This window comes from Narcine bancroftii, chromosome 3 (assembly GCF_036971445.1).
Source record: "Narcine bancroftii isolate sNarBan1 chromosome 3, sNarBan1.hap1, whole genome shotgun sequence".
NCBI classification, from domain to species: domain Eukaryota; kingdom Metazoa; phylum Chordata; class Chondrichthyes; order Torpediniformes; family Narcinidae; genus Narcine; species Narcine bancroftii.
This window is the reverse complement of record NC_091471.1, coordinates 81,637,457-81,654,494: the sequence shown is the minus strand read 5'-3', so window position 1 is coordinate 81,654,494 and position 17,038 is coordinate 81,637,457. Positions and strand designations below refer to the sequence as shown.

At 37.9% G+C, this 17,038-nt stretch overlaps 1 protein-coding gene across 8 annotated transcripts in view; it reads right to left on the bottom strand.

Moving 5' to 3' along the window:
- Positions 1-17,038, bottom strand: part of LOC138757303 (interleukin-6 receptor subunit beta-like) — a 163,346-nt gene that overhangs the window by 50,075 nt on the left and 96,233 nt on the right. For 7 of the 8 annotated variants that reach the window (XM_069924402.1, XM_069924407.1, XM_069924401.1 and 4 more), the window contains 6 exons: positions 14,750-15,049; positions 10,874-10,994; positions 10,161-10,324; positions 6,330-6,487; positions 2,608-2,761; positions 2,037-2,119 (listed from right to left, as the gene is read on the bottom strand). In XM_069924402.1, the coding sequence (XP_069780503.1) occupies positions 2,037-2,119; positions 2,608-2,761; positions 6,330-6,487; positions 10,161-10,324; positions 10,874-10,994; positions 14,750-15,049 (980 nt within the window). Of the gene's footprint in view, positions 1-2,036; positions 2,120-2,607; positions 2,762-6,329; positions 6,488-10,160; positions 10,325-10,873; positions 10,995-14,749; positions 15,050-16,195; positions 16,355-17,038 lie in introns of all 8 variants that reach the window. The other variant, XM_069924406.1, reaches the window with a different exon arrangement.

The following is a 17,038-nucleotide window of genomic DNA, read 5'->3' as shown; positions in this document are numbered from 1 at the left end:
GATGGAATGGGACCCAGAATGACAGCGCAGCAGCTAGAAAGGTTGACTCATATGTGGCAAAGAGAACAGGTAATCCTAATAGGAAAACCAGAGTCAGGAAAGGAAGCTTTGGAGTCACTGTTGATTTAACTGCATTTACATTCATCCAAAGAGCCACATAGGTCAGACATTGAAGGGAAAATGTGAATCTGCACATGGAATTATGATACTGTTGTAGACACAAGAATAAGCTCAGGATAGGACAAGAGTGGCAGCTCAATGTTCCAGGATGCATAACTTTCAGTCGTGACGAAAAGAGGCGCAAAAGACGAAGGGGTGTGACAATGCTGACCAGAAAGAGAAAAATCCCTCCAACTCCATTTTTAAATTCACTAATGACATCGGTCATAGGTTAAATGTTAATAATAACTGTGTCTGGTGACCTGCTGCCAGGATACCAAGCTCTCTTGCAACATCAGCAAGACAAAGGAGCTGAATCACAGAACTTCAGCTCTCCCCTCCCACCCTTGATCACATCAGTGGCACTGAAATGGAGACAATTGATAGCATATCAAGTAGCCAAGAGTCCTGTGTATGACTCTTCATTGACTGAGAGATGAGCAGATGAATATTGTAGGGGTTAAAATCCCTTGTATAGCCAGGGTTGCCAGTCTGGAGCATTCCTTTGAATGTTTCTGTGGTTGCAGCCTATGAGACCAAGGTCTCTTTCTGTGTGGTTTCAAGATAAGACAGTCAGTTTTGAATTGTTCTTTGTTCTGTTAGTCTAGGGATAGACCTAAAACTCTATTGACCACACGCTTCAAGTGATGTTTCAAGTAATGTCTATTAAGCATAATGTTAATCATGTACCAAAGTTGACAAGTAATAACCCATATAAGGTCTAATAAACCTTGAAAAACTCTATTCAATTTTATCATGGATCTTTTATGAAGAGTGGGTCACAAACAAGGGAATTCCAGGTTCTACAGGTGATTAGGTAATTGCTATAAAAGAAATAGGTTGTGGGAAGGGGAAAGCATGCAAAAGAAACAAAAATGAATTAGAAAGTAATTAGTTGGAGACAATTTAGTTAGGTCACGTGATGACTATTTGAGACAAAAAGGACACAAAGAGATAAATTCAAGAAGCATACAAAAGTCATGATATTTTGTGGGTAAAAGTGTTAATATGAAAAAGCAAATCAACCACCTATTACATAACAATTAGCTCATATCATCTCCCTGAGAGGCAATCATCCATCCATTCCATCCCCAGAATCACCGGTGTAATTGCATGTCATCAAAGAGGAAAAGAGATCTACGGTTAAGGTTTGGAACATCCCAAGACAACAATGCAAAGTGTCCAGGAGAAGGTTCAGGTGTGCTTCATTAAGCTTACATTGAGATTCACCTAAACAGTGCAGAGGCAAAGCGTTGGAAGTAGTTAAAGTGGATGTGGGAGGAAGAAATTAAATGGTTAATGCCAGAGAGTACAAAGTTGTATGTGGGCAGATGGCTGTAAAGAATGAAAGAAGACCAGAAAGAGGTACAGTTCATTCAGATGTTGAAATGGCACAGCAAAGAGATATGTACCTGATGGAAGGATTGCAATGAAGGTAATAGAAAAAAATGTGCAATGAATCATCAAAAAAAAGGTGGATGAGGGAGAGAGGGAATGTTTAGCCTCAAGTATAGGGAAATCAGAGATTTCATCTATTATGGCAGAGGTCTCTTCTGTGGGGGAAAAGAAAATATTTCAGAAAATGTTGCATTAGAGTGGGTGCAGCAGAGATGAAGAAAGAGTGGTGGGTTTAAAAAGTGTAATAAAACAGAGGGCTGAAAATAGTGAGAAGGTCAGGCAGCAGTTGTGGAGAAGAAACAGTCAACATCTCAGATCAATGTCTTTTTATATCTTGGTAAGCAGTAAGCATGTGATAGTCCAGAAGAAAGAAACCAAGATCATTCAGATGCCTGAAAATTTGTATCAAATTGATAAATGGATTTCTAACCATTTATTAGTCTTATGGTCAATTGGCCTGTTTAACCAAAATAGGTTACCTTCCATTGAAGATGTACTTCCCTAATCCCCTGAGAATCAGGGTTTTTGATCTGTCTCCAAAGTTTTGGTGCTGCCAATGGTTCTGGAAGCACAAAAATAAATATTAAATAAATCAAGACACCTCAGCAGCTTATTTTATCCCGATCAGTTACATTTTCCATATTTTACACAAATTCAAAACTTTCTTTATTTCAGGCATTCACCTCTGGATATTAAGAACTAATATTCCCCATCTTTCCCTTTAATAATTTCCAAATTTATTTTGCACTTCCACAACATTGTTGAATTAAAAAGGTAATCTTTCAGAATAAGGAGGGTCCAGAGAAGAAAGGAAGCTCTGAGAAGATTTGGAAAGTAGAGGACAAATAGTTTTTGTTAAAATTCACCACTCATGCACAAAATCAAAAACAAGTGACGTTAGATGAGTCAATATTGTTATTGTAGTGAGGAGCTTAAATTGTCAGTGGTTGATTATTACGTCCACTAAAAATGTCTTTCCCACACTGCTTATTAAAATTTATGACCATTTTTCCCTGTTAGTAAATGAATTTACATAGTGTTTTTACATACTAGCTTCAGAAGTCAATCCTGTTCCCTTGGAACTCCAATCACTCCAATTGATCTGATGTTTACCAATGCATCGCACAGCTACTGTATAATTAGTGAAGGGTTTGAGATTCGTAATTACAAATGAATGGTTAATTATTTCTTCTTTTTCTGTTGCCTAGGAAAATAGAATTGTGACAAATAATTTTTATTGCACATCATTCAATCAGTGATGTCCACATGAGCAAAATATCAAATACTAATAACTTTTTCAAGAAATGAAATAAAAGGTAATATATATCACCCTCCCCTTCTCCCCACAACCATTTATTTCACCATTGAAAAATTGCAATGCTTATTAGAACATCACAGTACATCAGATGTACATACTCCTATTCTTCAGTTGTCCAATTGTTGGGTAATAGAATTCAATGAAGAATGAGAACTGATTTGATAAGAGGGGCAAGACACAGCTACTATCCTACCCACTCATCAAACAGGTATTGTTGAGAGAGATGAAGGAGTTCATTGACACAAATTTATAGGGTTTCTGGATTGGAACCCTCATTTTTTCTGTAAGGAAAAAGAAACAGGCAACAATCCAAGAGAAATTATTGACCTACCACCATCAGGAAGAAGGTACGGGATCAGTAGTCAGCATTGCCAGGTTGGGAAACAGTTTCTTCCTGCAGGCTGTGAGATTGATTAACAATATCCTGCAACCTTAGGTCTTTTATAATGTGAATTATTCCAAACTATTGATATATATTTATTTTATATTATATCTTTATGTATACGTACGTGCTGTTTATTGAGTGTGTATATATATGCACCATGGTTCGTATAAATAGTATTTTGAAGGCAGGGTTAATTGTATTAAAATGAAAGTGATGCCAAAACTATAATATCTATTTCGGTCCTTGCACATTCCATTGCCCCAGACTTCTTTAAAGTGCTCAACAGCTATGTCAGAAACTTTCTGTTGGATGGTAAAGTGGTTAGAATCTCCCTGAAAAAGTTGACTTGGGATTATAAATAGGGAGTTCTAAAATTGCCAGATTTTTAAACATACAATTGGGCGGCCCAGTCGAGGTTTATCACTTCACTCTTTGAGGGAAGTGGTAACCCCTCCTGGGCACAAATTGGACTATGCACAGTAGGAGAAAAGAGAGCAGGAGAGTTTATATATAAATGGGACACTAAATTGATATCAGGGAAAATGGATAATCCCATAATTCAGGCATGGGAAAAAATAAATCAATGTGTTGGATAAAGGTGGGGACAAATTAATATCCATGACTCTGGATAATAAAATCCTGGACACCTGGTTCTGGAAGGGGATCAGATATTTTGAGGATTGTTATGAGCAAAGTCAGTTCATGTCATTTGAACAGCTGAGAAATAAATATGATTTTGCCTAATAAAACTTTATTCTGCTATCATCAGCTAAAATCATTCTTAAGAGATCATTTGGGACCTATGGCCCAACCCATGTGTAGTGATATGGAGATTCTAATTTGAAAGGGAAAAGGTGCATAAGTTTATCTCTACAATGTATTTCCTATTCCAAAGTGAGGGCCCAAAGCCAGGTTTACACACGTCGAGGGAAAGGAGGGAGTCAGACTTGGGCACAACAATCCATGAGCGGTGCTGGTCAGATCTGTGTCTGGACAGCATGACAGCAGTTATTAATGCCAGGTACAGGTTGGTGCAATACAATTTCCTGCATCACACCACAAAAATTACATAAATCTAAATCAGAAATGTGTTTTAGGTGTGGAGAGTGGAACCTTTGTCCACTCCACCTGGCTGTGTACAAAGGTGAGATCCTTCTGGGAGGACCTGCGAGACATTCTGAAAAAAATTATAAAGGTGCATTTCCACAGGATCCAGAATTTTACCATTTTGGAAACATTGTGCACATGAGTTTTAACTGTCCAGATATCAAATACAGTTTGTGAAGGTCGCCTTGCCAGTGGCCAAAAAGTGTATAGCAATCATGTGAAAGTCTGACTCCCAACTAAATATTACATGGTGGAATACAGAGATGCAGAATTGTATTCCCCTAGAGAAACTTACGTACAATCTGAGGAAGAAATGTGGCACATTCGTTAGGGTGTGGCAGCCCTATCTGTAACACATTGGCATGTAGATATACCCCTTTCAGGTAAAGTGAGTACAACAACTGTGCAGTAGTGGAATGCTAGAGATCAGTGAAATGGATCGCGGTGCAGGAGACGTGCTCTTGTATTTTGTTCATTATCTTTTTATTTTAGGTTTCTTTGGGCTCTTTTAAAGGTTTTTGACTTGAATGAAATTTTGTTCTTTGTATTTGTATAATTTATATAATCTTTTATTTTTGGTATTAGGGTAAGGAAGGGAGGGGAGAGGGGTAGGGGATAATATACACTCTATGATATAGACGACTGTTGGGAAAAAAAATATTGTTTATTTGGATTTTTCGGAGTCTTTGAATATCAAAAAATAAAATATTCCCCAAAAAAAGCTGTTTCATCTGGTTATATATGTACAGTGAGATGATAATAAACTAACTTGACTTTGAACTTGAATCTCATGACCTAAAGAATAAATGGTGAGTAGAAATGGTGCCGGAGAATCAGCAATTGTCTGGAAGCTATGCCCTACATAGGCTCTTCATCTCTGTAAAAGCTATCTCTCTTCGATACTTCAACAAGCTTGAACATGACCCCACCATCAGACGTATCTTTCGTTCCCATCCTGTTCTTCATTTTTCAGGGATCACTCTGTCCATGATTCCCTTATTAGTTCTTCCCTTCCTACCCTTCCCTCCAACCTCCAAGGCTCTTTCCCCCTCCAATGATAGGAGAAGTAATTCCTGTTTCTACAGTACCCCCCCCCCTTCACCTCCATCCAATGACCTAATCTACTCTTCCAGGCAAGACACATACATCTCATCCAACCTCCTCTGCTACATGTGGCTTACTCTACTTCTGTGAGGACAAGGCAACTGCTTTGCCAAGCACTTATGTTTGTCTGCAGCTCTTTGTTGCTGGCCATTTCAAATTCCCTCCCCATTCCCAGAGCAACTTGTCTGCCTTCCCAGAGTAAAACAGGACCACAAACTGAAAGAGCACCATCTTATATTCTGCCAGGGTAGTCAACAATGATGTGAATATTCAATTCTCCAGTGTTGAGTAACCCACTCTTCCTCAGATGCTTCCCCCTCCTTTTCATCCACCTAGGTCCTCTCATATACACCCTCGCCTCTGTTACCCAATTAATTTCCTGTTCTACACCATCTCCACCTGCCCATCCTACTCATATCCATCCCCTCCTCCACTGTTCCCATCTGGCCACCATTCCTCTCATCGCCTTCACCCTCCTCTCCCCCTCCCCGGCTCTATCTGTCATTATTTTCTCTTCTCCCTATCACTCTCCAGACTCTGCCTGCCTACTCTCCCATGTGGCTCAATCTGTCCCTCATCCATTTCCCCTCCCTTGGTCTACCTATCACCCACTGATCCCACACCATCAGCCCTGAAGTAGAATTTCAACCCAAAACATCTGCTGTCCATTTCCCTCCATGGATGCTGCCTGACCTGTTAAGTTTATTTAGCATTTTGCTTTCTGTTGATGTTGTCAACAAGGAGCTCTATTCATTAAAGCTATCGATGATATTAACTAGAATGTTGTGGAGAACATCCAGCACAGAAGGTGCTTTTTAATTCAAGAGGAACTTACAATTGATTAATATAACCAGGTACCTGAATCCATTTGCTTGCACCAACCATTTGGTATTGGATATTATAAACTAACTGAATATCTGGTGCCAGCTCTATGGGGTTTCTCCAGGTTACAAGCAGTGATCTCCCTTGGCCCTGGATAGAGTGAACACGTACATTCTGAGGAGGACCAGTGGTGACTGCATTGAAAAAAATTTAACAATTTATCAATTTAACTTGCGCAATCATACATGTAAGATATAAAATTAATAACATGCTTCACATTCCCCTATGATAAATTATTAAAATTTATATGTTTTACTTTGTGAGGAAACAATGGCTAATTTAACATTACTCAAAAAAAGGGATAGGTTTACTCAGCCAGCTATCTTTAATGGAACAAACAGTTATAAGAGCATCTCTCTATTGATACATATAAATATAGAGATTGTAAATGCAGTGGTACATTAAGTCCTTGAATAACATTGTTTTGTTCAATGTCATTTTGTTATAATGTTGATGAGAAAAAACTTAAAGTAAAACAATAAAATTGTGTCACACTTTGTTATTTGACATTGAAACACACGTTAGCAGGTGCTATCTCTTACAATTTTTCAAAGATTTATTCCTTGATTTATCCCTGTTGCAATGAGGGCTAAACTGTGTGTCATGCTGTGGCCACATTAGAAACAAAATTAGAAGTGTTGGCAATGGACAATGAGCAATGGATATTGGAAGAACTCTCGGTCTACAACCAACAACTATATGAACAGTTTGCAGTTATGCCGAAATGATTGAAGCTAATGCTCAAAGAATAACACCTAAGAGTTACAAAATTGACTTGGAATTGTGGAAAATATGGAAAGGCTTTTGAATATCTGGATGGAAGATATGCACCAGTGTAACACTCCATGTTCGCTAATCATATACAAATGAAAATGTTAAGTTTATTTGAAGGACTAAAGAAAAACAGTGCTGAAAGTGAAAACTTTGTGGTAAAAGTTGTGGTTAGTTGTAATACTGATGACCAAGCTGCTTCTCTGCCCTTCAGTAATGATGGTCTCTGAGCGATCCCAGTAGACTCCTTCCCCTACCAGCCACCACCACTACAACTGCCACCGTTCACTGACTTCACCAAAATTGATTAAATAATTTTAGTTGTTCTTATTAATCTTTCTTAAATGTCAGTGTAGCATACATTTATTACAATGCTTAATATTAAGTGATTTGGGTCATTATGAAGAGGTTTGGAGATGTTTTTGTGACGAGAAATAAACCATAGGAACTTAACTCTTGTTTATATAATTAAGCCTATGGTAAATTTGGTTTCATTTAATGTCATTTCACTTAAAGTAGCACGTTCCAAGAATGTATTGTGAGAGATGAGGAAACTTGACATAAAAATATGAAAGATGGGGAAACTAGTGCAGACATGTGGAGTGATGGATTAAACCAGTATGGACAGGCTAAGCATGGAAATTAGAATGCAGGAAGCAGAGTCAGCCTCTGCAAGATAAGAATCTTCTAGTCTTTTCGACAGGATCAGTGAGCCCATCGTATGAATAAGATAAGGAGAGGTAAGGAATAATAGAATGTAGGAAGTTGAGATAGTCTGGATGAGATAAGGGTCTCCTAGCCCTAGACAGAAGTACCAAGTTCTACATATATAATTAGTAAGCCATACACAGATTTATCAAGTTATGCATATTTAATTAGTAAACCCTAGACAGGATTAGTGAACTCTGCATATGAAGGGACTGTAGCTCTGAGAGTTGGAAAGGTGTGAATGGGGACAAGGGCAAGGTTGTGAATAAGGACAATGGGGATAATGACATGAGAAGACACCGACAGGATACCCCCTGGTCCTTCATGAAACTGCACGTAGGCAGGAAGGATTGCCTAATGCCAAACCCATCCAGGAGGCAGAAAAATGTAAGGGGGAGGGTATTCTGATACTGAAATTCATTGTATAAAAGTTGGGTGAGCCCCAGTGTATGTGTGTATTCCCAGGATAAGGGGAAGCACCCAACTTTGCATTGTTGTTGTAATAAATGTTCTTTGTTCTCAATTTTTGTCTCGAGCAATTTCTGTTAAGGTACTTCTATTTCTAACAGTATCAATAGCGTTAAGTGAGGATCTGCTATACTCGCAAAAGAGTACATATAAAGTATGTGTGTTTATTTATTTACTGTAAAGATGTGAATGTAAGGGCAAGGCAGGGATTCATCCTCTGTGGCACTTGTGAAATCAAGGATTGCAATTCACATGGTGCTGAGAGAGAGAGAGAGAGAGAGAGAGAGAGAGAGAGAGAGAGAGAGAGAGAGTGAGAGACGATGAAAGGACATAGTGAGACTTGGAAAGAAACTTTAATTCATGTACCTGCACATATCAGCTGTCCATGCACTTAAAACTGGAGGATTTTGCAAGTTTCAGATTTTAACTCATGGCCAAAAAGTATGAGGCAACTAGATTAAGGCATAGCTAACCTCATTCCTTTATTTTTCAAATTCTATTCCCTTTTATTAGGATTGTATGCAACAGTGATATTATATATATATAATTTCACTGATTTTTTTTCTCATCTTTAAAAACATCTCAAAGCCTTTTATTACCATAACTTACTCAAACTGTGGCTTCACACCCCGTAATACTCCACTGGAATCGGACTACCCCTGTTTTTGATGGTGCAAACTTAAACTCAGTATTTTATTTATCTTTTCTTTGCCACAGTGGAGTGCTGTTTCAAGGACATTTTCTGCATTTCTTTAATGTGTAGTTAATAGAAAGGATCTGTGTTTCCAAGAGTAAACATAATGCACAGATGAAGGACTATCCACAGCATTTTTCAGCTGCTTCCTTCAGGAAAGAGTATAGGAGTATCAGAGAGCCAGCACCATCAGGCTGAGGAATGAACATCTTCTTCCCACAAGCAGTGAGAATTCTGAATGACCAAAAAACTGCTCTTATTGACCATCTGAGACTCTCATATTCACAAAGCAATATTTATTTTTTTATTTATTTGTATATATTTGTTTGTATACTTGTCCTGCATGTGTATTGTCTGTATGTGTGCTATATCTGGTTGTGTGTTTTGCACTGAGGACCAGAGAACGCTGTTTCGTTGGGTTGTACTAATGCAATCAGATGACAATAACTTGACTATTTGGTTCTTTGTTCTCAGTTTTATCCTCCAGAACTAGACGGGATATTGATCTAAGAAAAATGGCTCAAAATGAGTCTAGATTGTCGTGCTTTGAAGGTTCCATATCCTATTTTGACCTTTTCTCCCATTTCCCTCCATCTAGTAATGGTGGGATTCATGATCTTTCTTAAATATTCATTGGCCCAGATTTGGTAAGGAATTGTCAGGAGTTCTCCATAAAATGCCAACATCCCCCTACATTCATGCTAATCAGCACTTAAGGGTTTCCATCAGAACCTGGAACTCCTGAAGTTCCAGTCAATTGTTCATCTTTTTTCATATTTTCCCTGATCCTGATTCTTTGTGGAGCTCAATGGGAGCTCACATCTGGTGCTGAAGAATAGCTGCTAAGGACTAGGAACTAGATACTAAAGAGCTTCTGTGAAATGAATGGAGGTTATTCAAATATTCTTAAGTCATTTCAGAAGAAATTACTTCTTGCACAGTTTTAATTTTTGCACAAACTAAATTAAATTAAATTTATTTTGATTAATTTTTAATGGTTTGACCTTGGGTGGAAAACTTTTGAGTTATCAGTTGCAAGCTCAATGTACTAAAATAACTTGATGTAAGCTGTTTGTCTTGTTTCCTCCTTTGTGCTGCCAAATGGGTCAATAGTGATAGAAATTACCAAACTAAAAAGATAGCTTTTTTAATTATTAAATATTTACAAGTTTGATAAGTGTCCAGGTCTAAGGGATCAGACCAAACTTTGCCAAGAGCATTCTCCGCCATTACAATAATTTTTTGCCTTTTAACAATGTAAATATCCGGGAAAATAAAGGAGCATGTGTTCTTCTTCAGGCTAACACAGCTAGCATTTGGAAGACTTTTTCTGAAAAACAAGCAAATGAAAATGTAAATACTCTTAAAATAGTAGGAAGAGACAATTTGGTTTCTTGCATTTATAATAAACATGTTAATTAGAAGATTTCTTGAAGATGTTCTTACAACATCCATGCTGAACAGGGGAAATGAGTTCAAAACAAGTCAGAAGTACCTCTACACCACCGTGGCAACTCCAGCTTAGTAACTTTCTCTGCCTAATTATCACAAACCACCCTGGGCCACAATTGTGTATGGACAATAAAAGTTAAATAAACAATCAAGTTTCTCCCATTAGCATTTGATAAATCACAAAACAACAGTATCTGTTCATATATAACCCCTAAAAATACACTATATTTGAGATATGGCCAGATCAGCAGTTCAAAGAATACACACACTTTTCCAGCTCCAATCGCATGCTGGAAATAAAGAACAATGTTATGCTTTGAAGTAACCTGATCTATAATGCTTAAGGCCCAAACAAAAGACTTATTTGGCACAAAAAAAGTGGCAAAGTGGCAGATATTAAGTAAAATGTGTCACATTGTTTACTTACATTATCCGAATTAATGTAAAATTTGTCTCAATGTACGTTTCATGCCCTTGGTCCCAGAAACAAGTAAAATTTTTCTCCCAGTATGTTACACAAGAAATATTTGTTGGCTTTTCAGGAGGCACTGAAAAGAATAATAATATTGAAACACAGTTATCACACTCAATGACATTAATGAATTGCATTTCTGCCTAGGACAGTACAACAAAAAAACTCCTATTAATTCAGACATTAAAGGTCATTAGGGTCCATTCCAGAGGAATAGATGTTGTCTACACAAGAAGGAAGAGGAACTTCTTGATAGTTGAATACTTTTCAGTATTGAAAATGGATGTCTCAAAAGAAGCTATACAAAGTAGGAGAAAACATTTCTTTTCTTTTAATACTCAGTGGAAAATCACAAAGTCCTCTGGTCATAAATATTCTCTGGATTGGTATGGAGTCTCCCCACTTTGCTCAACAAGGCAAACTTTTCATACACCACCTGTACTTTCAGATCTCACTCTTGAACATGAGGAGATCATAATAAGGTTGAGATCATCTATTCACTTCTCAGTCATGCTTCTCTTAAGACTGCTTATTTTGGAGTAATCTGTTGTATTTTCAGCTTCCCATAGCAATTGCGCTTTATTTTCATTTAAAACTGAATATAACTGACTTTGGCATTAAACATTTGATCTATTCCCTTATTGATTGAAGCCCTAACTTGTTTTAATTCCAATGTCAAAAAAATCAAGGGCTTTCATTGCTCTAATGTGCATGGCTTTATCATACTGTTTGTATTTTATTTACATTGTATATTCTCCCTTGGCTACAGAATAAGATGGGATATTCTCTTCACAAGATTATGAATTAAAATGGAAACAGCAACTTAAATTTCTTTATAGAACTAATGACCTTTTTTCCACATAGACATTATGCACAGATTGGTTGAACTGAATAACTGAACACCTGCGCTCTGTGTGTGGTTCTAAACATGAGCCTCCTTTAGCCAACCATTTTAACTCCCCAAACCATTCCAACAATGATATGCTGGTTCTTGGCTAAATGTAAAGTTGAGGAACAACACATCACATTCCTCCAAATCCGCCTTAAACCTAATGGCATTGATTCTTCTGCATTTAGATAACTCCTTCCCCACCCACTGTTTCTATCTCTTCTTTACCTACTCCAATAATTATTTTCTTTCTCTCTAACTTTTCTTTCCATCACCCCTTCACCTACTGGTGTCTTGCTCTACCTCTCATACCTCTTTCATATATCCTATCACCTCTGCCTCCCCGCCCCCAGCATCTTTTCCCCTTTATGTATATAGTTTCATCTTTTTATCTTACTCTTGATAAAAATGTTGACTGCCCATTTCTACCCATGAATGCTGTCTGACTGGCTGACTTCCTCCAGCAATTCTTTGCCTGCTCAAACTTCCAGCATCTGCAGTTTTTTTGTGTTTATCTGAATTGCACATTCTTCTCACTTCAGTTTCAAGCCCGAAACTGGGGTCCTGATGGAAGTGCAATTGAGTAGGATTTCTGTTTCCCTTGGGCAGTCATCCTAGACACATCTCAGAGATGTTGACATGCTTGGGGCAGAAAGCATAAAGTTTATGGCAACTTAATTCCACTTTAATAGGGAAGGAACAGGGCTGTGATGCCTTTAATAAATCTGATATTTATCTTTTCTCATACAGCTTCAGAACTTTTACAAACTCTGCAACAGAATTCTCCCTAGCTTTCAGCTTACACTAACTAGAACATATCACTCTATGAATTTGTATTTTCTGTGACTGGCAATGAAAGCTCAACTTAATTGTTTCAAGTGAACCAATATACAATTTCAGGTAAAGCCCAGGTATTCCAAATGTTCAACCTTAGTTACATTTTAAACCAACGATGTCCAATTTCTGTCATTGCTTGGGAATTCTTGGTACATTCAGGTGATGGTTATGGAGGCATATGAAAAGCTCATCTATTTACTTCTACAGGTATTAACAATTTTTAGCTTGATCTTGGTGTTCATCCCCTGTGTTGCAAGATAAAATGGACAGAAAACAAACAGGTCCAAATTCCATTTCTTAACTCATCAGGACTTTTGAGCAGTTGGCTACATTCCAAGATTTTTTAAAAAAGATAAATTTGAAACTGGTGCTTAACACCAGATAGAAGAAAAACAATGCATATTGTCCATTTAAATATACTCAACATTTTGTTTTTTATCAATCAGAGATTGGGAAATGTTGTTCAATGTGACTTGAGTGTTCTTGCATTCACTGAAACCTAAAATATATATTGCAACAGGATATTAGGAAGGAAGATATTACATTAGTTATTATTGTTTGATTAGAGTACAAGAGTAGCGATATCTTTCTACAGTTATATAGGGCCTTGGTGAGAACACATTTAAGTATTGTGTACATTTATGGTAATGTTTACCGAAGAATATAGTTTCTGCAGAGAAATGCGGCATATAGTCACAACCTTGATTCCTGAGATATTAGGTTATATCCAGAGAGATGAAGTAGGTTTGGATTTCATTCTCTGGAGTTTAGCATGATGGGAGGGGAACCTCATTGAGATGTTAAAAAATTCTTGGAGAACTTGACATGGTAGAATTAGGGTACTACAGTCTCAAAATAAGTGGTAGATAATTTTGGACTGAAATTAGAAGTTTGTTCACAGAGAAGGTGGTGAATCTCTATCTCAGAGGGTTGTATAGTTCAGACAGGTATTGCAGATAAAACAGAGATTGACAGATTTCTGGATATTATGCAGATCAAAGGATATGGGGATAGGGTGGAAGGTTGAACAGGGGTAGAAGACATCATATCCTATTACTTATGTTCTTTACTGTTGCACTTCTCTGTCAATATATGCTTTAGCAGCAAATTATAGCAACACAATCGTAAGACCAGAGCAAAAAATCCTTAAGGTGCATTGAAAGGCCATTCATCTTACACAATGACTCTTTCTCCACAGATGCTGCGTGTCCTGCTGAATGTTTCCAGTGATTCCCTTTTTTTTCAGATTACCACCTAACACCACTCTGTTCTTGATTCTATCATCAGGAAAGAGGTAAAGATGCCACAAGACTCACACCATCATGATCAGGAAAGCTGCTACCCCTCCATCATCAGTCTCCTCAACAACAAATTCAATCAGGGACTTATTTAAGAACTCTTACTTTTGCACTTCATTGATGTTTTTTCCTATCTCTATATTCCACAGTCAGTTTGTTTACATTTCTTTATTTATTTACATGTGTACATTGAGTCTTTTTTTGCACTGCATGAAAAAGAATCTCAGGGTTATACGTGATCTCATGTGTGTACTCTGATACTCTGACAATAAATCTGAAATCTGATTTCCAATGCATTATCTTTTCAATTCTGCTCAATTTGTGCCCTTCTCATTCCATGAATGTGCATCTTGGAGAAGCCTGCTCATGACAGGATTTCCATTTGTGTCTTTGGCTTCATTCACGTTCATACTTTTGATTCACTTCTTGCTCTTTGGAGTTCCAATGATAGGTCATCGACTTGAAACATTACCTCAGTTCCTCTGTCTCTCTAAATGTTGCTGGTCTGCTGCGGATTTTAACCAATTTCTATGTCTATTTCTAATACTATCTTTCGGGTTGGTTTTAAACACACTCATTCCTTGTTGTTCATCCCCAACTTTGTAGGTTTAGTAAATCATATAAAAAAATAACTCATAACTATACTGCAGTCTTCAGAGCTTTGGAATTCGATACATGAGGACTTTTAGATAAGTAAAACATAATTAAATATTTTTGTATGGTTGTTCAGATATATTTAATGCACTATTCCAAGCACCTTTATTCTTAATGAAATTAAACTTTGATTCATACAGAAAGACTACTTACATCCTGCTTTAATGGTAAAACGATGAAGGACATTTGGTGCTCCTTTGATATTAATGTGACATGTCAAATATCCTTTCACTGCATCAAAATGATTTAAGGCTACTCGTGAAACGGTGTCATTGAAATGATATTGTTCCTGTGGAATTTTGGTATCATTCAGTTTCCAGTATATATGACTTGCATTTGCATCTATTGATTCAATGCACTCCCTTCGCAATGCACAAGCCAGTGATAGAGATGATCGAAGCTTAACCACTTTTGAAGTATAATCAACATCATGGCACAGCAATGGCAATCCACCTGCCCATTCAGAAAAAAAATAGTGTGTCAAAGCCAAGTAATGCTGTGCAGTTAGAAAACAATCATATTTCTGAGTGTAGTTCCTTAAATAAAAAGTCATATGGCAACTTATTGAATAGGTCAATCAGCACCTGTAAAGTCAGCGATGACTTTTCACCAGAAGAGCTAAAATGAAATGTCATTAAAATAAGATGTAAACTCTTCACAGATTCTGCCTGACCTGCTGAATAATTGCAAAGATTTTTTGTTTTTTATTTCAGATTTCTGCTATCTACAGTTTTTTTTTTGCTTTTCAGAATTTAAAGTATTTTCAGTGTTTAGTTACTGGAGAGTGGTTCTTACCTTTGGTTGATTTCCTGCCTCAGTTCAAGAGCTTCCAAAAAACATTGTACAAGTTGTCAATCCTGTGTTTCCTTGGGCAGACTTCCACCTGACACCCTCATGAGCTGACCCATATCTGAACTCACACCGAGCCACAATGATAACTGCAGCTGGTAGAGTTCTCACCTCAAAATTCCAGGGACCCAGGTTCAGTCTTGACCTTGGAAGCTGTCTGTGTGGACTTTACACATTCTCCCTGTGACTATGTAAGTTTCTCTTGGCAATTCCAGTTGCGTCTCACACCCCCTATCTCACTCTAGACATAGAGTCATACACCACAGATATAGGCCCTTTAGCCCAACTTGTCCGTGCAATCTAAATTAGTCCCATTTACTTATATAACCGTTTACGGCGTGGAAACAGGGCATGTCAGCCTTTCGAGTCCGCACCGGTTCACTAGAACAGCTCCACTAGCTCAATCCTCCCGCATTCAGTCCATATCTTCACAACCTTTCCTATCCTGTACCTGTCTAAATGTCTTTTGAAATTTATAATTGTCCCACCTATACCACTTCCTCTGGCAACTCATTCCTTACACCCACCACTATCTGTGTGAAGGTGCCCCTCAGGTCTCCATTAAATCTTTCCCATCATCTTAAATCAATGCCCTCTTATTTTACACTCCCATACCCTGGGGAAAAAATTATGATGATTTAATCTTTCTATGCCCCTCATGGTTTTATAAACCTTTTCTACATCCTCCTAAGCTCCAGGGAGAAAAGTCTTATAGCAGTTCTTGTAACAATATTCCAAGTTCAGTCTCACCAACATCTTGTACAGTTGTAGCATGACATCCTGGTTCCTGCATTCAATGCCCTGACTGATAATGGCAAGCTTTCTAGTCCTGTCGCCACATTCATGGAATTTGGTAAACATGCGGTTTGGTAGATTAATTGTCTTTTGCGTGTTGGTGAGTGGTAGAACCTGGGGAAGATGATGAAAATGTGGAGAGAATAAAAGTAAAATTGGATGAATGTACGGTTAGAGAAGTAAGATGGTTGATGGCCAGCATGGATTGAGTGGGATGGAAGGCCTAGTTCTTCACTGTATCTCTCTAGAACTAGAAGCCTTTTACATCACTTCTCTGATCACTGACTCACATTGGATCCTGGCCTGACATAATCCTCATCAGTTCAGTTCCCTTATTTTCTTTGTCACTCTAACCCAAAAGTCCTCCAATCTGTTCCCTCTCCCTCGTCCTGTGTTTAGTTGCTCTATTACCATTATCTGCACCTTCCTCTGGTTTTGAAAGTTTCTCATGAATCTATTAAGCACATTTAAATCCACGCTGTTGTCTGGACTTTGGTCACTTCCATTGGTTCAATGCCAAATTTTGATACTGATGGTTAGAGCATTGCTATTACAATGAGTTTGAATCCAGCACTGTGTGTAATGAGTTTGTGCATTCTCCCTGTGTGGTGATACGACTACCAGCTTACTGAAGGGGGCGATCTCTGAACCTGCAGGAAGACCACCTAAGGGCTGACTCCACATGGCTAGCTGACAATCAGCCAACCTGAATAGACCCTCGGGGACTGACTCCACCTGGCCGGCTGTCAATCAGCTGACCCGAATATACACCTGAGCTAGCACCTCCTGAGCCAGTCA